Here is a 22,916-nt window from a genome sequence, read left to right as displayed (position 1 = left end):
GTAATAATATATAAAATAAAAATACCATTTTATTTTATAAACATATTTCTGTTAAGTGTGTCAATTTTTTTCTGGTAGCATACATATGCATAAAAATACACAGGACAATTGTATATTTCAGATGTATTTACTGGTTTGATTTACTACACAGAACAACGAACATTGTTAAATACTGGTATGGAAACTGTTCACGTCTTTACAATCATATTTATTGACAGAAGGGGAAAACAAAAAAACTTATATCTATAAATGAAAAACATACCACTTGCAATAAATAACATGACCCATTGTATAGCTTTACTTAAGGCATACTCTACTTCAGTGTAGTAACAGAAAATGGACAATGATTTAGTCATTACACAACGGAGTGTTTATCTCGAACCAAAGCAGAGACACAGAGGATGACAGACATGTTCATTCATCACATACACAGATCAGTCAGTCTTATGGCACGACTATAAGTACCATGACAGCTTAGAAACGGCGGAAAGGGGGCTTAAGGGAACTTGCCATCAAATTCTTTACTTACATATCTATTGAGAAGCATTTTGTTGGTTATCTATTGCTACTCTAAGGGTATTACCACTAAAACATGGCCAAAAGTGGGCATTTTCCCTTGTTAAATAAATTAATGGCATTGGCAACTGAAAACATTTGCATGATGTTCAAGCCACTAGGTGACACCATAACATACAAAAGAAAATACTCAGTGAATGCACCTTTTTTCCCATATCCACTTGAAAAGCAGTAAAAAGTAAAAAAAAAATAAAATAAAAAAAACTGTCCCTGACTGATGTCATCGTACTGTTCTGAAGGAGTTTAAGTGTGATATAAAAATCACAATATTCAAAACAAAAAGACTGCCAATTCATACATTAGATCTACATTATTGTTCAAAAGTTTGGGGTCGGTAAGATTTTTTTTTTTTTTTTTTTAGGTTTTTGAAAGAAGTCTCTAAAATACAGTTAAAAAAAAACAGTAATATTGTGAAATATTATTAGAATTTAAAATAACTGTTTTATATGTTTATGTATTGGCAAAGCTGAATTTTCAGCATAATTACTCCAGTCTTCACTGTCACATGATCCTTCAAAATTATTCTAATATGCTGATTTGTGCTGCGTTCACGCCACCTCGTATTTACCGGAATCTTGAGATGACAACATGTGACGTTGTATTCGGAGCTGTTCATGTCCGTTTCTATAGGTGCGTTCACGCGGCCTCGTAATTCCTGTAGTTACGAGATTCTAGCTTGTAAAAAGCGTTCACGTCCTCGTAGAGCTCGTAATTACAGCTTGTAAGCTGGGAGTTTTCTGAAAGCTCCCAGATGTACCACGTGGCTGCTGTACCACCTGACCGCTGTAGATTCATTTAGGCGTTGATAGTGGTGCCATGGCAACGCATAATTCCCAGTCCAAGGACTTGAACAACTCTGAATATAACGTCACGTGTTGTCAAGATTCCAGTAAATACGAGGTGGCGTGAACACAGCGTTGAAAACAGTTGTGCAGCTTAATATTCATTGTGAAAAAAACATGAAACAGGAAAAAACAAGAACAGCATTTATTCAAAAAATGAAACCTTTTGTAAGGATGTAAAAGTCTTTACTGTCACTTTCAATCAATTTAATGCATCCTTGCTGAATAAAACGTTTTCTTACTGACCCCAAACTTTTGAACGGCAGTGTGCAAAACATAAAATATTAGATAATTATACTATTACAATCTCCCTTCTTATGTTCTCCTAATTTACTACATCAAATAAAATCTGGAGTGTTACTAAGGTAGGTGCTTAGTGCAAATGGGCATCTAATTACAGCTGGCAACGGCGACTGGGTGGCAATGTACACACGACGATAAGGTGCTCTGAGAATTGTACAAAATCAACAACAGTTGCATGACACACAGAAGACACAAATACTGTAGGGAACAGTACAATCTTCAAATCGAAACAAGGAACTTCATACTCTGAATGTTCGATGTTGCTTAACAGACGTGATAGCGATTTGGCCAAACAGCTGAGATGAATTTATAAAGATGTTTGCATTAAATTGAAGTGAAACAGCAAACGCAGAGTATCCTGTTCCAGGGTTCTACACTTAATGTCTGACAAAATGGTATTGCACTTTAAAATTACTATAAAGACGAGAGCACTGAAGTGTAAAATTGATTTCTGGCATCATTTTCAATGCTGGCCAAAGGCTTTTCATGCCTGTTCCATCTTTAAAATAAAGAAACAATGCGTTTGATGCATTTTGGCACAAATCAGATGAACAAAATGTTTTGTCTCGCTAATGACGGAGATTATGGGATATGTATCTGGCAGCTGCTATTATCTTCAAGTAAATAAATGCAACCTTCTTCCACTCCAAATAAATCTCAACAATTCTCAAAACAAAGAGCTCTCAATAATTAAATGCACTGAAAATTGTACCGAATTATCTTGTTTGTCTTATCTAGATACATTTTTGAATTCCCTTAGTCCAGTTTAACTGTGTTGGGTTTGTGTGCAGCAACACCGACTGAAACCTTATGATAAAAACAAAAAATAACTTCTATAAAGATTGTTCATTAGTAAACACATCTAGGCCCGGTTTCACAGACAAGGCTTAGCCTAAGCAAGGATTAGGCCTTAGTTCAATTAGGATATTTAAGTATCTTTTATAAACGTACACTTGAAAAAAACATTACTGGTGTGCATCTTGAGACAAAACAATGGCAGTGACATATTTTAAGATATGTCAGTACAAGTTGCTTTCAGTTAAAACAGCTCAAACATGCATTTTAGTCTAGGACTAGCATAAGCCTTGTCTGTGAAAGCGGGGGCTAAAATATTCAATGAGATTCCCTGACTTAAGAATTACATCTGCTGTCAGTATCGTAGCAGACTGGTATCTTCTGTATGGATTTCTCAATTTCAGGGTGTGTTCACACTTGTACTTTGGTTCTCTTGGTTATTTTGGTCCGGACCAAAACAGAACATGATACATTTAGTCCTGGTTCACTTAGCGTTCACACTGTCATTTTCAAGACCGAACCAAAAGATACAAAACAAAAACAAAAAAACAGCTTTTATGACATATATTTTGTGACGGAACTTACTGAACATCCAAAACAATGCTGTGTGCTGTGCTAAGTGCGCTCATTATATGTGCGTAGATACATACAATGGTATTTTTACCGGTTGAGAACTCATGAAGAGCTTAGAAAATGTATAAAGGACTCAAATCACCAGTAATTTCTTTGTTACAAACACAAACTAAGATCCGCTTCAAGAAAGAGCGGTTCTGATGCCTGTACCGAAATGTAATAGGCAACATCATGAATATGATGAGAAAAACCAGGTGTGCTTGAGCATTCTGTCCTTTTAGGGTTGCATCCTGTGACATCACGTCCTGTTTTTGGATCGTTTAGATGCCTTTGGTCCATTTTGCGTTCATATTTAAGTCGAACCACACAAGAGTTTGTTTGGAAGTTCGCTTGTCAGAGGTCTCGGACCAATTGTTGGGTGCGCACCAGGTTTGAATGGCAGTTCAGACTTATTCAAATTCAGAATTAATTGTGTTCAGACTTATTCAAATGAACCGCACTAACAGAACAAATCGCACCAGATTTTGTTTTAACTGAACCAAATCTGCCAAGTGTGAACACACCCTAAGAGTATTCCCTTTTTAGTGTTTGCTACAAAGCTACTGATAATATATTAATACATATGTTTGAAATGTAAATTATCAAAGAAAGAAATTCAGCTGGTCACTATACACTCCCTTTCATTAGAAAACAAGCACATCTGTCCTTAACAACATCAGAAAGCATCAGCTAAACAAAGGCAGATATTTTAAAGCAGTGATTCCCAAAAATGTATCCAAGAGGGTTCTTGAAAAGATGTTGATTTTGCTTGGTTAAACCTATAGAACAAAAATTACGATTTAAAATAAATTATAAAATTATGAGGTCTGACAAAAGATCAAAATTATTCTTTAAATTAATATATATTTTTAAATAAGTATAAGTTAAAAGGAACACATTTCTGGTTTGCTGTAAAGAGGCCCTACCTGATGGAGTGTGGGGGTATTTAAAGGGGTCATGACATGAGAAATCAAATTTGCCTTGATCTTTTGACATATAAGAGGTCTTTGTACCATTAAAATGTCCTGCAAGATTCAGAGCTTAAAATGCCCTCCTCATCATAAACAAAAACGATTCGTTTGGATATTGGTGGACTTGTGACGTCACACGGGCAAACACATTTGCACATGCCTGCCTCCAGACCAAGACATCGACGAATTAGTATATATATGTGATGCGATCTGGGAAAACCCGTCGGATGTCGCGATGGAACGTTTTCAGTAAATTCAAAAAATAGGTCGAATGTCATTTTTTTTTGTCAAAATTGGGTTTTCATTAAATTATCATTCTATAACATCTTGTCTATCATCTCTGAAAATATCTTGGCAAAATTCACCTGTTAAGTGCAGAAAAATAGCAATTTATAGTGGCAAGGCTGTCTTTCTCTAACATTACTGTTTAAGAACACACCCAGCGGAGGTTTTTAAAAAAAAAAAAAAAAAAACGCCCATAGCTTTCCTTATCTTAACACTACAAAGAGAGTTCACCTATCAAAATAAACTACAGAATGAAGGTGTATTAATGCAAATTTCCCGCCAGTCCTGTATAAACTACGGCACGCAAAGATTTTTTTTTCCTAATACAACATTATCGTGAGAAGGCGGAGAACAACGGAGCTATAATGAACACACGTGTTCTAATTATGTGTTTATTAGAGGTTGAATTCAAATCAAATTCAGCCAAACTGCCCATACTACTTCTGAATAGGATGTCTGCTTCATAAAATATATGAAAATATGGAAATATATGGTTCAGATTACTCAAATAAATGGATGCACCCTTAAATGGTCAGATATGGAGCTTGGGTGTCATCTAGTGAAAAAGTTTGGTACTGCGCCCAAACAAAATCTTACTGAAAGCTCATTTTTTAAATATTTCAACATAAAATTTGTAATGTTGATATTTTTGGCTTTTATTTTCTTGCAGTTTAAGAGTAAAACATGCTTTGTAATATATTATTATAAAATATAAATTATATTTTTACATTTTCATAAACAAACTTCTATAACGTTTTTTTTTTTATTTCACTTTCACAATTTATTTCACTTCTACAATAATCTGACAAGTGCATTCTTTAAAACCTTAGGTATATATTCTAAAGCATTCTTGAACTACAACCATTTATGTTTGGATAGTGCATTTTCATGTCTATGTGGAAAAAGGGGGTGACAGTTATTCAAACCTGTTTTTCTCAAAATTCCGTTCCTAAAAATCAGTGCGATCAGCCGACTTCAGATAATCATAACTTTTGTTACAGACAAGCTATGAAAGAAGTAAAAACAGATTTGGAAAGGGGTCGAATCTTTCGTATGGCATTGAAACCTGTGATAGGTTTCACAATGTGATGGATTTTCGCAGATCACATCACATATATACATTATATATATATATATATATATATATATAGTGCAAAAAAAAAAAACTATAAGTGAACCTCAAATCCGTCATGACCCCTTTAAGACTAATTTCCGTTCCATAGAAGGGTACTGAGAAATCTGTAGTGTGAACTGTTCATTTTTGTTCTGTTTTAAAAGATACTTAAGCAGCTGTATCATTTTAGTGTTGCACCATGCATTTCTATACACTTCAACGCATCTTACAGCTATCCACACCTAAGTCTAGTGCCCTCTGGTGATGATGCAAAGACTCACGTCCTACCATAGGAGGAACCAATGACAGTTACATACTTCTTGTGCATATTTTTTCCCTATTTTATACTAATTTTAATACACCCATTCTATTGTTTTTAACTTCTTTAGCAGTTAATCTATGCTGAGGATACTAACTGTGAGCTTAAGTCACAGGGTTGGGACAGAAGGGGTTCAAGGGAGGGTGGGGTTACTGAATTTGACAGGCTGTGGAGGAAGTGGCTTGGCAGCACATGCAGGTAGGGTTGACTGATTTGGGGGGGATGAGGTCCAGGTCTTCATCATCTGGGATTTCGTCCAATCGGTAGCCATCCTTCAGGAGCTGGATGTTTAAGTCTTGGTTTATTTGCTGTGGGAAAGGAACAGAATTAAACTAAATTGTTAGTTAACAGAGTATTTATATTATTTTGGTAAAATTATAATATAAAAATTATATAATTTAATAATAAAATCTGAATTTTGGGGTGAATAAACCTTTAAGGAGATGCTGTATGACATGATGCCACTTTAGAAAAGATTCAATAAAATAAAACATAAAATTAAATAAAAATGTATTTGCCATTGAATTAGCAGTCAATTTATTGTAACTGTGTACTGTAGAGATGAAATGGCAAAGGGTTCGAATGGTTAAGGGACTTTATTTCAGTGCATAAATACCTGGTCCCTCAGACATCTCACCTCGGCTGAGGAATATCCAGACGATGAGTATCTGGACATATCGAAGTCATCGTCACTAAAAACAACAGGAAGTACACAGTCACAATTGGAAAGCTTGATTTCAGATAAATGGTAACAGACCAATTAAATCAGCTCTTCTGCAGCAAACCTCAGAAGAAATTGCTCACATAAACTACACATAAATTACAGAATATATAGTTGACCTTATAATTCAAGCTTAATGCTAAGATCCTCAAATAAGATCCTTTTAACAATTCCCCGAGTGTGTCTCAAATCGGAGGGTGATTACGCTTTTTCTGTCGCTAGTCTAAGATTATGGAACAACCTGCCAATTGAGGTTAAATCTTCCCCAACTTTAAATACTTTTAAAGACCGTTTAAAGTCATACCTGTGCTTGCTGGTATTTTGACACATTATAATGGTTTTTTTATTGGTTTGATGTTTTTTTTCTTTTATATTGTATTTATTGTTGATTGTTTATATTATTTGCACTGTACATCACTTTAGAGTTACTGAGTAGCCTGAAAGATGCTTTATAATAAATAAATACAAATACATAAAATGAAGACTGTATCATTTCTTTGGATCAATTTGAGTCAGCAAACTTCATTTGAGCTATATACAGATACAGCCGTCATATTAATTTTTTTTCAGGATGTGGACGACTCTAACGTTTCTAGTAATATTAGACATTTTTATAATGACAAATGATTATTTAGTCACAGTTGAGCAAGAGAGAGAGAAAAAAATATGAAGATGACATTTCAGCCAAATTAATTTATCAGGAAAAGTCAACAGCGACAATCTGGAGCCTTCTGTTGATTCCTGCTGTAATTACAGGCATGTTTTAATAAAGCTGAGCTCTCCAATAAACGAACAAGTACACAAGCGAGAACAAGCGTTGGAAGAGTCTGTACAAGCTTGTGATGGACAAAACGTCTGAGCATGTGACAGACAGTGGGTGTATGTACTAAATGTCAGGGAATGAGTGTTACATACAGCAAGGCTGAAATTGAAAAACAGAAAGAAAGAGACAATGAAGGACGGGTGACCTAAAACATGACTTAATCACAAGTGCAGGCAGCTGAGGTCACGGAGATCCAGCAGACAGCTGGCAGCACAGAAAGCATTAAGTTAAGAGACCCATCTGTGTGAGACGCTGCACGCTGTGCCTGATCATCTGAACTGAACAGCAACCACGCTATTATGGCTGAACACATACTGTGACACATCTCATTACAGAAGGGTGTAGGCCACACAAATGATACAGATGATTTCAAGTGCTTTGGACTGGTGTCAACAAACATGTTTTCTTGCTTTTTTTCCAACTCTCAGGGCTGGAATCCTAGACAGAAGACAAATCCTGGCCAGAATTGTACTGTTAATGGTGATTCTGCACTGAGAGCATGTCAAAGTCCAGAATGCTTAATATGATGTCATTATTAGGGGTGTGATGAAATCTTAAAATGTGAAAACATTAAAATGTGATAAGATTTCTCGTCGAGTGCCCACCACGGCACCGCATCTGCTGTCGTTTTGCTTTTTTATAGGAATAAAAATCATTTAATTCAGTTGGATAACGATCGCTTCAATTGTAAACTATTGTAAACGTCTGCTCTGCTCATCCAGCACAAGCTTCAGAGTCACACACAGTGCAGCAGGAATCACAGTTCACTGATCACGCGAAGAGAGTAAGACGAGATGACTGACAAGACCATGGCAGAGGATTCATTGCGCAACAGAGCCTAAGCATCTGATAAATGTCTTATCTTGTAGAATGCATGCACAGCACCGCTGCTACCTATACACAGAGTATGTGTGATCGCGAATTCGAAAGCGAAAGTAAAACGCGAGCTCCCTGATGAGCGCAAATTAGGCTACATACAATAGCCTGTCTCCCAATATCAAACCTATATTAGGCTGGGCTGTGTAGTTGCTCTGGTCTCCGTTTGCACTTTGAATATTGAGAGAGTAGCCTACTTTGATAATGGTTGCACTTATTGTTTGCACTTAATAAGAAAAAAAAAAAAATTGTTAATTTATACTGTTTTTATTTCATGTTCAATTTGTGGAAAGGAGTTCAATTAGGAGGTCACACACAGCCTCAATCAGAAGTTCTGGAAGCTCATAATTCATGTACAGTAAGGTCTGAAAAGATGAAAATTAAACAGGAGAGAAGCCAGTCAGTTGAGTTTGCGGCAAAACCTGTATATTGTTGTCTTTCAATGAATATGATAATTCAAACATTTCAAAATGCACCTGGAGACTATTTTTCCAGTCATTTTGTCATTGAGGATTTCTTAAAAATACTGTGCAAAAATCTTGTCTCATCTCATCCTTGTGAACCCAATCTTGTGTCTCATCTCGTGAGCAAAGTGTCTTGTCACACCCCTAGTAACTATGTTTCCATTCAAAGTTGCAAATTTAACTTATGCACAAAATTGGAATATCGCATAAAACATATGCGATCAGACGAAACGCAATAAACGCTATCATGTTATATTGCATTCGGATGCCTGGTGTTTGAGAATGCAATCATGTGAGACGCTTTTCGGAGGGAATTAAACCAAATTATTTTGATGACAGACTTTGGCTCAGGAATTTCAGAATAACTAAACCAACATTTGAGATGCTGTGCAATGAAATTGGTCCACTGGTTAGTCCAGTTATCCAATCACATCCACTGTTGAGGCACTGTTAGGTTTTTTGTTGGGCATCAAGGGATTTATTCGGTAAATGTATTTCCATCATAGTTTGTGCACGTCTTCTTATTGGATACAACATTTATCAGCCTCAATTGAGCGCGTACGTTTTTTTTAATGCACATTATTAGAATTTATGCGCATCTTGGCATTTCCATTTAGCGTTTTTTTTTTTTTTTTTTTGATATCCCAAAATAAGCATAAAAATATGTGGATGGAAGCATAGCTTGTGTTAAAGGTAATTTTTCACTGTTTTTTAAATAAAATAATTTATTTGTACTAAGGAGACACACATTTACTTATGAAAATGAAACTGTAAAAAACACATCATTAAGAAATTGTCATGTTATAACATCACAATGAGCATGTTTACATAAGTTAGAGCAGTTTTTTTTTTTTAAACAAGTTTGGGGTCAGTACATTTTTTTTTTTTAGTTAGGAATTTTATTAAGCAAGGATGCATTCAATTGATCAAAAGTGGCAGTAAAGACATTTATAATGTTACAAAAGATTTTTATTTCAAATAAATGCTGTTAAACTTTCTATACCTCAAAGAATCATGGGGTAAAATGCATCACGGTTTCCACAAAAATATGAAGCAGCACAACTATTTTTAATAAAATAGCTAATAATAATAAAAAAATTTCTTGAGCCCCAAATCAGCATAATAGAATGATTTCTGAGGGATCATGTGGACAATTGACAATCAGGTGGACAATGGTCAAGTGAAACTACATTATTGATAAGTTAAGTTAATAATCAATGATCTCAGAAAATGCTACAAAAATGTAGAATATGTCCACTTGAAGTGAAAGTGCTCCTTAAAGTTTAATGTATGATGTAATGAGACAGTTTTGTTCATCTGTTGTTGTTGTTGTTGTTGTTGTTTTACAAAAGCAAATGTTGATTCATTTTGCCAAGTTGAAGGGTCTCGCTTTGCCTTCAGGAAAGCACATTAATTTTAAATTCTTTATGCTTTGCCATTTTCTCACACCAGTCTGAAGGGCACCAGCTTTAGTCGGTTTAAAATTAGCTGGTATTTTGATTAAATGTCAGGTCCTTTTCAGATGGAGATGTCTGGCATTGCGTCTGCTAGGAAAATGGCATAAAGCTTTAATTAGAGGATTTATTTCCATCTCATCGTTTGATACATTCTAATCCTTCCCTTGAAGTGAAGCCTTCTGAAATACTCACAAAAGATTTCTAGAACATTTCCCAGAGAACAATAGAGTGAAGTTTTTAGTGTGAAGCATGTCATACCTGTCAGTGTCCAGTGCTACGAGTGGCTTTTCATCTGGACTCTGGTCTAAGGAGGAATAGCCTTTATTAGGTACAACCAACCTGTAATAAAAGTAGGAAAAATGGAAGAGGCTGTCAGACCAGTGAAAACAAACCTGTATAGCCCCATGTCTATACATATACATATGAATGTACTTATACACATTGCTTTGATGATGATCGGCCAAACTTGTGATTGACTGGAATGGGGATATGGGTTTTTCAACAGCCAATATCTATTCTAGAAAGTGGTGTTGCTGATGGTCAATATAATGGCAATTTGAACTGCTATAAAAAAGGTCTAAGACCACTAGAGACAATTATATTCTTTATTATATTCTCAATTATATCAAATTAAAATTCTTTTATTCATTTTTTTATTCAAAGGCACAATACCATTAATATAAAACAGCCAAATATTATCTGATATATCTACCTATCACTATCAGAAACCCTCAAAAACCAGAGGCAGTATTTTTCATTCTTTAGGTTATTTTTAACTATTAACCTTTAATTTTAAAATCCAATTTTCCCAAAACATTAAGTACTAGGACAAATCTAGCAAGGGAAATCAAATAAATTAGGGGCATGGCTGAGTTTAACATTATCAAACCCTGTTACATTAGCCAGAGCTGGAGCATCTTTTGTTCCTCCTCTCAGGAACGAAGGCTCAAGTTAATCTCTGGCCCTCAGGCTTTTAGAATAAGCAGGCCTGTGTGCAGCTAATCTTCAGGCCTAAAGCTGTGCTCTAAACCAGGCCTGCGGAAGGGGGCTCACATTTGCGCTAATCCTAACAGGGCACTAGGGACCGGTGGGATGGCAGAAGCCCTCAAACGGACTGCACTAACACTAATTAACATTCACAGATTGTACAGCCTACATGTAAAGCTGCTGTTTATACGATTTGATGTTGCTGCTGTTCATATTTTTGATGTACTAAACAAATCAACCATTATTATGAGGCCATTAATTTGTTTTATTGAAAAATGTTCCAGTAATACAAACATACATGGTGTTTCTCATGCACAAATGTTTCTTTTGAGAGCCATTTGTTGGTTTGGTAAGAAAGTAGTTAGGGTGTGTTCACACTTGGCAGGTTTGGTTCAATTAAAATGAACTCTGGTGGGATTGCTCTGTTGCGGTTCGTTTTTATAAGTGTGAATTCTGCCATATGAACTTTATAAGCTAAATAAAAGCTAATGATTATAAGCTAAGGATAAACACAGCAGCTCTCAGCCGAGCTGCTAAAATTGGTGTGCACCAAACAAGCAGACCGAGACTCACCTTTTATATGAACTTTGGTGTGGTTTGATTGAATGCAACACAGACCAAACACATCTAAATGAACCAAAAGCAATGTCACAAGATGTGACCCTAAAAAGGACAGAATGCTCAAGCTAAAAGCTATGTTGACCAGTACATTTCAGTACAGGTGCTGGAATCATTTGTATGTGTAACGGAGGAATTCCTGGCACTGTTTTGTCTCCTTTACACATTTCATAAGCAGCACATAGCATTGTTTTGTATGTTCCGTCTTAAATATGCGTCATAAAATCTGTCCAATCAGGTTGTGACCTTATCCTTATTCCTTTTGTTTTGTATCTTTAGATTCAGTCTTAAAAATGTATCACTTTCTTTATTTGTCTGGACCAAAAGAACCAAATTACAAGTGTGAATACACCCTTAAAAAAAGTTATAACTCATAATAAAAAAAGGGTGGAGTAGCCTCACCTTGTTCTGGCCATAACATTATTTTTCTTGGGTTGCTGATTGACTGGACTACCCACAGTTCCATTCTTCACCGAGCCCTTCCTTGCAAGTTCTCGTTGTTTCTCTACCAAAAGAATGGATTAAGAACAAATTAAATTATGAAAACCTCCCATTGACTTGCACTGATAAGAATGTTCAACATTCAAAATGTAACAAACAGTAATAGTGTCATCATAATTTTTGGTCTTCATTCTTAGGGCCAGCTGCGTACTGAAGACAGATGCGGTGTCCAAAATCGAATACTTCCCTATATAGTATGCAAAAAACAGTATGTTAAAAAGAGTAGTACGTCCTAATACATAGTATTCGAAAAACAGTAGGCGAAAAGTCCCCGGATGACCTACTACGTCCGCTGAGATTCTGAAGTGCGCATTTGATTTGACACTTTACTATCCTATGAGGCGACGCAACTGACGACGGTAGGTCACGTGACAGTAACATGGCGGATGTAGTATATCCGAATTTTATTCATACAACCCACATTCATGTGTATAGAACATACTTTTTAATGGTCGCAAAGTAAATTCAAAAGTAATACCAACTCAGTATGAAGCATGAGTCTTCCTTGCATACATATGTAACCACAATTACACTGTGACTGTGTTCTTTTAAATCCAGATCAATACCATGGCAACACACTAAGTTTAATTATACATTGAGACTACAGTCTTATTAATATTCCCTGTTCTGCATGGTTCTCTGGCTGGAGAACAGTTTCTTCAGGCGTGAAGTCTGAAGTTGACTTCTGCGTGACTTACACACTAGCCTGCATGTGTGTGTGTGTGTGTGTGTGTGTGGGAGATTTCTCTGTGGTGCCATAAGTAATAAGGCTGTCAGAGAGAGGACTGTAAAGTGAAGTTTAATTAACAACAGCAACTGCTGTATTTCAGGAAGCCTTATCCGAACATCTGTGAACAGAAAAAGGTGTGAGATACAGACGCAGAACAAGAGAGAAAGACAGTGGAAGAGCGGGCTGAGCAATAGGCAATGCTGTTTTCCTTTCTGCAAAAGAAACATTAAACTTAAGTCTTTTAAGGGAGGGAGGAAGAGATTTTTTTGAAAAACATCCAGGATCAAAAATTAGACTTTCAATTGACTTATTTCTATACCTCAAAGCTTAATTTTTGTTGACTTTTCTTTTTGTACAATACCGATAGCTAGTAATATCCTTAATATTAAGGTTGCAATGTTGTTATTGTTAATTAAACTAAAACTTTTAAAATCTTAAACAAAAATTAGAAATGTTGCCTTGGCAACTAACTGAAATAAGTACTAAAATTACTAAAACTAAAATTGAAATTAAAAAATAGAATAGAAATAGAATAGAATAGCTAAATAGAAATATAAAAAACTAGTGCTGCCATGCGATTTATCGCATCCAAAATAAAAGTCTGTGTTTACATAATATGTGCGTATACTGTGTACATTTATGATGTATATATAAATACATACACATGCATGTATATATTTAACAAAAATTATATATATATATATATACATAAAATATATATTTTAGTTAAATATATACTAGTAATATTATAATAATAATAATAATAATAATAATAATAAAATTATATATATATATATATATATTTTTTTTTTTTTAAATATATACATGCATGTGTATTTATATATACATCATAAATATACACAGTATACACATATATTATGTAAACAAAAACTTTTATTTTAATTGCAATTAATCGTTTGACAGCACAAAAAAAAACAAATTAAAAAAACAATAAATAAAGCTTAAACATTAAAATTAATTTAAAATATAAAATTAAATTAAAAATATTAATAAATACTAAAAAGTATATAACACTGTATGGTTGATGATAACAGTTTTATTTATTTATTTATTAATATTGGCCAATATCATTTTAATTTATGGCTGATAACTGATGATGGCTATCTGTATTATACATTTCACATTAAATATAAATTACTACCATTAATAAATGATTAAATTATTGCCATTTACACATAGTAAAGCAGCATGCTTCAAGTTAAAGGATTAGTTCACTTTCAAAAGAAAATTAGCCCAAACTAATATTCAACATACGAAGAAATTGTAAAACTCCAGCAGTTCAAAAAGCTTACGCTACGTCATACACCTTCTCTATTCAACTTACGGAAAAAGTGTAACTGATGCGACGCCAGTTTGCACTTTCTTCGTAACTTGAATATAGAAGGCGGTCTGGCGGAAGCTACATATTTTACTTTATAACTTGTTAAATATGGATTTTTTTTTTTTTTTTTTTACACAAAGCATCGCTTCGCTTCAGAAGGCCTTTAATAACCCCCCGGAGCCATGTGGAGTACGTTTATGATGGATGGATGTGGATGGAAGCACTTTCAGCAGCTCATACTCATGGGTCCAGTTCACTGCCATTATAAAGCTCGGATGCGTCAGAATATTTATTAAAATATCTCCGAGAGTGTTTATCAGAAAAGATTAAAGTCACATACACCTAGGATGGCTTGAGAGTGACTAAAGCCTGGGCTAATTTTCATTTTAAAGTGAACTAATCCTTAAAAATGGGCATTAAAACATTTTTTTTTAATTCAACAGAAGATATTTTCTCCCAAATTACACAGAAATTAATTTTATTTGTTTCAAATTTCCTTGTAGAAAAGGAAAGCCCAAAAAAGCTCCACAATTATATTTAAAAGACTGCAGTTACATTTTCTGAGAGAAACATTTAGACTTGAAGACTCATTACACTTCTGCTTATCGAAAACCATAGCCATCCATTTCACACGGCCGCTTCTTAGCTCTCGCTCGCTTCACAATCACAGTATCAGCTGGAAAATCAATACAGTCATTTTTACACCCAAATGGACAAATTACACCGGTGACGATATGGCGTCTTAGTCAGCTCACTGGCTGAATGAGAAAGTGGCTTACCTATCTTTACTTGCAGCGGGGAGGGCTTGTAGTTGAGAGTGACTGACTCTGGTTCTCTCGTTCCTGTTTCAGCCTCTAAAGTGGACGTTGCTGCAGGATCCTGGAGAAAAAACACAATCATACACAATCAGATACAACACCACATTCCCAAGGGCAGACGCTAGTAATTAGCAATGTGCAAAACTACACATTTCCAAAATTGACCAACAAATGGATTTTGAGGAAGTGGTTTCAATATGAGTTCAAAGTGTAAATCTAGAAAAAACATCCAAATCTGAAACAATGTACAGAAGAAGGGCTATCTCTGATGCAAAACTTCATCCATTCCAAGCATGCTCAGTGTGCTGATTAATAACAGACAGCAAAATCGGACTGGTTGTAAATAATGGTATCTGGTGAGGCAGAGGGTGTATAAAGAGTGTTGATTCTATTGGTAAATAATAACACGAGTCAGCACAATGTCACCATGCTGTCACTGGAATGGGCCATTTTAACACATCTCTCTCAAAAGGTCTCAGATTTGCTTTCACAGCTATGCTCCAATGACTTATTGATTCTGAGACCAGAGATATATGTAGGGCCTGTGCAGTCGAAAACTCTGAATGTACTGTGTTAAACCAATTTACTGGTTAGCAGATAAATTAAACAATCATGAATAAATCTGGATCCTACCAAAATAATTATTAAATTAATATTAAACAAATATTTCAGGCTATTTAGTCATGGCAAAAAAAATGTAATTAAAATAAAAAAGACAAAATACAATTAAACTTCTTACAACATTACATTACCAACAATTGCCCTCAGTGTGAAAATATGGATCTCAAAATCATACAGTCACTATTGTAAAGGGTTCAAATATGCAAAAGATGCTGGAAAAAATCAAAGAATTTGCAGGACCTGGGGAGATTTTTCTGAATAACGTTGGACAGTTTAACTGCTCAGGACAAACAAGGGACTCAGGAACATCAATCACAAAACAAAAAAACAAAAAAACAGTCATGGATCACCTAGTTCAATCAAAAATAAAAATTCTGTCATTAATTTCTCATTTCGTTCCACACCCGTAAGACATTATGATATTTTTGATAAAATCCAAAGGCTCAATGAGGCCTCCATTGCCAGCAAGATAATTAACACTTTCAAATGCCCAGAAAGGTGCTAAAGACATATTTAAAACAGTTCATGTGACTACAGTGGTTCAACCTCAATGTTATGAAGCAACAAAAATAATTTTTGTGTGTCAAAAAAACAAAATAACGACTTTATTCAACAATATCTAGTGATGGGCGATTTCAAAACACTGTTTCATGAAGCTTCGAAGCTTTACGTATCTTTTGCTTCAAATCAGTGGTTCGGACCGTGTATCAAACTGCCAAAATCACGTGAACCACTGAAATTTCGAAACGTTTCGAAACACTTATGACGTAACGAAGCCTCGTTTACTGAAATCACGTGACTTTGGCATTTTGATACAGCTCCGAACCACCGATTCGAAACAAAAGATTCGTAAAGCTTCGAAGCTTCATGAAGCAGTGTTTTGAAATCGCCCATAGATATTGTTGAATAAAGTCGTTATTTTGTTTTTTGGCGCACAAAAAGTATTCTCGTCGCTTCATAACATTAAGGTTGAACCACTGTAGTCACGTGAACTGTTTTAAATGTCTTTAGTAGCTTTCTGGGCATTTGAAAGTGTAAATTGTCTTGATGTCAATGGAGGCCTTACTGAGCCGTTGGATTTTATCAAAAAATATCTTAATTTGTGTTCTGAAGATGAACGAAGGTCTTACGGGTGTGGAACGACATGAGGGTGAGTAATTATTTTTGGGTTAACTAACCCTTTAAGAATCAAGGGTATGTAAACTTTTGAGTGGGGTCATTTTTATAAATTCAGCTATTTTTTTTTTGTGTATTGTGGACTATATGTAAACATCTTTTATGTAAAATATCTTATTCAGGACAGTACTAAATAAAAAAATAACATGTTGTATGATAAAATAATAAACATTTCGCAGATTCTGCAAGGGGTTCACAAACTTAAAAGCAGCACTGTAAAGTCAGACAGACTGATGATGAATATATCTTACCGTCTTATTGTACAATGTAAAATTTACAAGCCTTCCTAACTAGTCTGAGCCACACCCTCCCTTCTCCACAGCCTTCTTTCTGCACAGCTGCTCGGATGAGAGACGGATGAAGGGAGGGAGATTCTAGCTGTCATAGTAACCGAATGGTACTTCCTGCATAGCTGGCTTGCATGACACCAAACATGTTTTGTTGCTTGAGCCTTTAATATGTAGGGTCTGAGTGCCCTGTGACATCACCAGGAACTGGGAGAGACAGAACAGAGGGAGCTTGTTGGAGGAAATGTTGAGAGCACACCCAAGCCGCCTCTGCCAACAGAGAGCCTATTGTGACCTCAGAAAGCCTGCCTTCATTGGATGTGGCCCATGTGGCCACTTGAGACTCTTTAGACCATCATTGTGTATTTTTAAATAAAATATAGTTTTACATACATATATACATTAGAAAATAAAAATACTACAGTCACTAAAAGGCTATATAGAAATATTTACTATAAAACTTAAATTAAAATTAAACTGAAAAAAAATTATAAATACATACTATATAATATTGTCAAAAGTGCCGACTTCAATACCAAGCCCAAGTCGATACTGAAATTTTAAAAATGTGATGCTTTGAGCACTGTTGAGCGGATTCGTAAACACCTCTGATTGGCCATTGTGTTCACGTGCTCAACATATATGTCTGTGATTGGCTACAATGATCAACGCACGGGAGCATTTGAAAGCACACCCAAGTGTTTGAATTTGAAAACATTTTGAAAGCAGGAGCGTTTGAAAGTAGGCATCCACTGATAGACGCCTGCTTTCAAACACTCACGTGTATATCTGTGTAAGCGCTTGGTAAAGAGCTTCATTGATGTCTATTTACAACATGTTTTTGAAGCGTTGATCATTGTAGCCAATCACAGACCTGTCTGTTGAGCGCATGAACACAATGGCCAATCAGAGGTGTTTATTTTTTTACATTTTTAAAATCTCAGTATCAACTTGATATCAAAGTCGGTACTTTTGGCAACACTACAATATAAATACTATAATAGTATATAAATAATACAAAAATAACACACACAAAAAAAATTTCACACTATTTCTGAACTTTTCCACTAACCACCTATCAGCAATATCAAATATCAATATCAGAAGGCAGTATGAAATGGCTGGATCAACATGACCACCATAACTTCATGTTAACGGTGACTAAATGATGCTAAAACCTTTGAAGGGATCACTGGATGTTAAAAAAAGAGCCATATCATAGAGAAACCCATTTGCTTACCAAACATGGAGGAAGGAGTCTTGTTGCTGAAGGAAACCTTTGCTCACTTGCTCAGCGGTGGCATAGTGCCAGCTGTAGGCCTGGCAGGGTTCTCACAAACCCTTTAGCCCAGCACCAGCTAAAGAGACCAGCGGGGGATTGTGGGTAATAGCCCAGCAGGATACCATCAAACTCCTGAAGCATGTAATCATATGCTGGGTATAAAGTACATTGTCATTCATCTCGATATGAAGCTGTTGCTGGACCACTATATAGAATTGTCATATTTTCCAGCAAGGAACACAACACTTTCAAAGCAGGGGTGTAATGTTTCACGTCAGCGTTAATTAAAAAACACTATCTGTCTTTGGACTTTGTGGTCTACAAAGGACTCTGTTGAGTAAGCCAATGTATTGAGCTTTCCAGACAGCCTTTGTTAGACTACACAGGCTACACAACTCTCAGAGCAACACCACAAAGCACAACATCAAAGTCACACATATTCCACCGGCTACATGTACAACTGCCCGTGAAATTTATGCAACATCTGCTAGAGAAAACCAAGAGGAGTGATGCCTTCAAAGCACTACAGAGTCATATCTGATGCAAACCTAATCTCTGTTCTCATGTTCTAAAGCTGATTTAGTATGTTGTCACAAGATTAAAGTGACCAGAAATCTATAGAAATTACTGAAACCATTAAGTGAGTCATTGATCTAGAGCAATGCAAGACTCACAAATCCATAGAAACACATCAAAAACAAGACTGTGGCTAGTAAAATTAGGGCGAATCCACACTGTACACCTGTAGGTCTTGTGTTAGATAAATCTATCACAAGGACTAACGTTTGTCTTCAAGGACTTCAAAATGGGTGTCAATGAAAAGGTCAACTTTTAACATCAAGAAAACATAGATTAATGATGTCATGTGGGATCTTATGATGTGAAGACCAGGATCTTTATGCCCTCTCTGACCCCATTTCATGTCAATATGGCATTTTGGTGATCCAGGTTGATGAAGGAGATGAAGATGAGCGAATGCTGACACAGCTGAAGTGATAAAAAGGATTGGTGGGATTATATAACAAGATGTACTTGGGACCAATCACAGCAAAGCATGATCCATAAGGTGACTAAAAGTTGCTGGTGGTTGTAATGTCCCCATATAGAATGGATAAGTAAATGCCTAAAGAAAATAAATACATAATATGTATATTAAATATCCCACTCGTTTAAAGGGATAGTCCACCCAAACATGAATATTCTGTCATTATTTACTCACCTTCATGTCATTATTTCTGTATGACTTTCTTCTGTGGAACATGAAAGAAGATATTTTGAAGAACGTAGGTAACTAAACAGTTTCAATTCCCACTGACTTCCATTGTGAGGACAAAAAAATACAATGAAAGTCAATGGGAACCAAAACTTCTTGGTTTCCAACATTCTTCAAACTATCTTCTTTTGTGCTCTGCAGAAGAAACATATAAGTCATACAAGTTCGGAATGGCATAAGGGTGAATAAATGGTGAGATTTTACATTTTTGTGTGGACTATCCCTGTTAGTTTGACAGGATTGTTGCTATAGGACTAATAAAAGATCCAGGAAAATGCACTAATTGGCAAAATCATAGTCACCAGAAACTGGCATGCAAGGACTGTGGCAGCTTCCTGTTATTACTGACCTGCTTTTATCTAAGCACCATGGCATTCTGAAATTAAAATTAGTGCTTCTTGTTTTTTTGCTACTCATTTATGAGGCCTAATAGAATGTCATCTTCATCTATGTGTAGACAAGACATCTTAAAGGTGTGATGAAATCAGAAAGCCAATAACTAGTATATTCCTAAAAGGAATAAGCATTGTTCTTTGAAAAGCTGGTGCCATTTTGCAGTGGGCCTGTCCTTTTCTGCCCACAGAAGAATGAATTAGCATGAGAAAGCACAGTTTGTTGTATAGGGTAACAGCTGGGTCTTCAGCTCTATGGGAATAGTGAGGCGCCAATGAAAAAAAGAATGACAATATCACTCCAGGCCATATTGCACCATTCCAGCATATTCTAAGGTGCACATTTCAGTCCGGAGTCCGCCCAGAAAATACAGGCTACTAACTAAATGAAAACATACTTACTTAAATGGAAATAAATGTGTTTACAAAAGCTCTAAAACAAATAAGAAATTCAAGAAATCCAAGATGTGTCTGCTACTACTCTTTGACTGTGCAGATGAGAGCAAATCCGTTCAAGTCAAGTCTTTTCAGGCTTGTATTGTTTGTAACTATCAACCTTGTGTTTTTCTTATATATGTTAAATTCTGCAGTATCTTGTTCTCCTAACTAATTATTTTTTAGTGCTGTGTACTTAATATACAAATTGATAATGATACTTAAAAGAATCAATAATTCATGTTCAAAAAGGATTTAGCGACTTGGCAACGTTGGGTAAAATTACTTTTAAAAAGTATATTGCGTTACTCACTAAATGTGTAACACGAAATTAATGTGTTACGTTACTTTTGTGTCACTTTTCCTCACCTGGGCTGAGCTTGCTTGTTTGTTTGCTCATTGTTTTTGCCAAATGAAAGGTCCTTTTCACAAAAAAAGTGAAATGATGCAGGAGAAGAAAGTTCAATGCTCTTACTTCAGCAATAAAAAAAATAAATAAATAAACAAATTTATCTAGTCATTTTTGCTTATTTGTATGGTTGACTTGGATCATCAAAGGTCAGCAGCAAAGTCATTGAGACAGTGAAATTAATTAGCCTACATAAAATATATTTGTGTTATTCAACATATTTAATTACTGCATGTTTGCGTAGTATTCTGAGTTTGCATTTCACTCTTTTAATTAATTTTGAGGAATAATGAATCTGTTTTTGTGCAAGTAAGATGAGTAAATGCATGCTCACATTTAGTCAAGAACTACAATAACTATTCTGTTTACACAGCGCACACAATGCCGCAACACCTTACTCCCGATTTCTCTCAACATGGGGACAGAAGAGGTGTAAGTCACTAATGGAAAAATAAAATAACTTGCATTACTTATTTTAAAAGAGTAACTCATATATTTTGTTGTAAATTTTAAAGTAATGCATTAATTTATGCGTTACTTGATAAGTAATCTGATTACATAACTCACGTTACTTGTAATGCATTTGGCTACCCCAACACTGGCGTCATCATGGAACCATCGCGTGGTCCCTCACATTCAATTTAAGGCACAAAAAGAACCTTCCAGTAGTTAATTTAGAAATTTTACTATTTAGTTTTGTAAAGTGACTAACTTAATCACAGAAGTGATACAAGTATACGCTTAATCAATTAGTTCTCAGCAAAACCAAAAGAGATTAATTTGAACCAAACCGACTTTACTGGTCCAATTCATAGTGAGTCGGACCGATTCAATCCGATTCGTGACCGAACAGCGCAGACCGCTTCAATTAAAAGATCCGATTCAAAAGAACAATACGTTCACGAATTGGACAAACAGGCATTCCTGTCAGGTAAAACAATATCACAGATTTAACTTATAATGCGAGATAATTTATTTTGTCTCATTAAAGGCCGGGACATATTCTGTTTACTGACTGAGTCAATATTATAACAACGGGAATAGTATTAATCTATTCTAGACAATTCCATATGTCGGTTTTGTCTAAATAACCGATGCTTTGGATGACATCTGGTAACGCACCGGCGTTTGTGGGATAGGTTACAGAACTAATGTCTTTACACACAGTGTCATTTACCACGACATATAAAGGTACACAGTGTTATTCTCCATGAAGTGAGAGAGTGGCACTTACCAGCAGCTTCATCTCTGGATTTACTGGTGGCACTTGAAATCGGTCAATTTCTTCCATCATTTTGATAAAACGTCAGTCTTATAAAGTGAAGCACAAATGCTCAAGGCGATATCCTAATTGAAACCCGCATTTATTCACTCTCTGGTTCGGTTCAAAGATGCCGAGCTCTCCAGCATCATCTCTGGTTGTTTTCCGCTATCTGGCTGTTACCAGTCAGGGGTGACTCAACAGCAACATCTGACTTCCGGGTCCGGAACCCCTCACATACTGACGAGGAGCTGAATAATTAATGAGCCAGAGAGTTCGATCGATTTGATCGTGCCGACAAAACATCACAGCTACTGTAAGATAAGGTCGATTTGCAGATCAAAAGCTTTGGATTAATGGCAAATGAAATATAACAATCGGGCAAATATTGGTATCATAATAAAATCATACTGAGACAATATTACAGTATTACAATATTATTTTTATAGTTTATTATTATTTATAAATTCAATATTTTGTTTTATTGTGGTTAAATACTATTGTTTTATTTTATATTTGTGCATCAGGTAAGAATTGCAGATGTCGACATTGCTGTTTTTATATACTATGGTTTATTTTTAATTTGCGCATAAGGTAAGAATGGCAAATGACAACGTTGCTGTTTT

General features: G+C 35.5%; 1 protein-coding gene across 2 annotated transcripts; it reads right to left on the bottom strand.

Moving 5' to 3' along the window:
• Window positions 1-108: 108 nt before the first annotated feature.
• On the bottom strand, window positions 109-22,511 carry fam219aa (family with sequence similarity 219 member Aa). 2 transcript variants are annotated; one of them, XM_051917558.1, is made up of 6 exons: window positions 22,264-22,511; window positions 15,116-15,215; window positions 12,166-12,268; window positions 10,417-10,497; window positions 6,434-6,509; window positions 109-6,125 (listed from the first exon to the last, which is right to left on the bottom strand). In XM_051917558.1, the coding sequence occupies exons 1-6, from the start codon at window positions 22,321-22,323 to the stop codon at window positions 5,967-5,969; spliced, it is 579 nt and encodes a 192-aa protein (XP_051773518.1). In that variant the 5' UTR covers window positions 22,324-22,511; the 3' UTR covers window positions 109-5,966. The 2 variants fall into 2 exon arrangements, with proteins under 2 accessions (XP_051773518.1, XP_051773519.1); XM_051917559.1 differs by having other exon boundaries at window positions 6,455-6,509; window positions 22,264-22,507.
• Window positions 22,512-22,916: the final 405 nt, after the last annotated feature.

The sequence above is a fragment of the Ctenopharyngodon idella genome, chromosome 13 (assembly GCF_019924925.1).
Source record: "Ctenopharyngodon idella isolate HZGC_01 chromosome 13, HZGC01, whole genome shotgun sequence".
NCBI lineage: Eukaryota > Metazoa > Chordata > Actinopteri > Cypriniformes > Xenocyprididae > Ctenopharyngodon > Ctenopharyngodon idella.
Note: the sequence above shows the minus strand (reverse complement) of the source record. Positions and strands in the feature narration are given on the sequence as shown.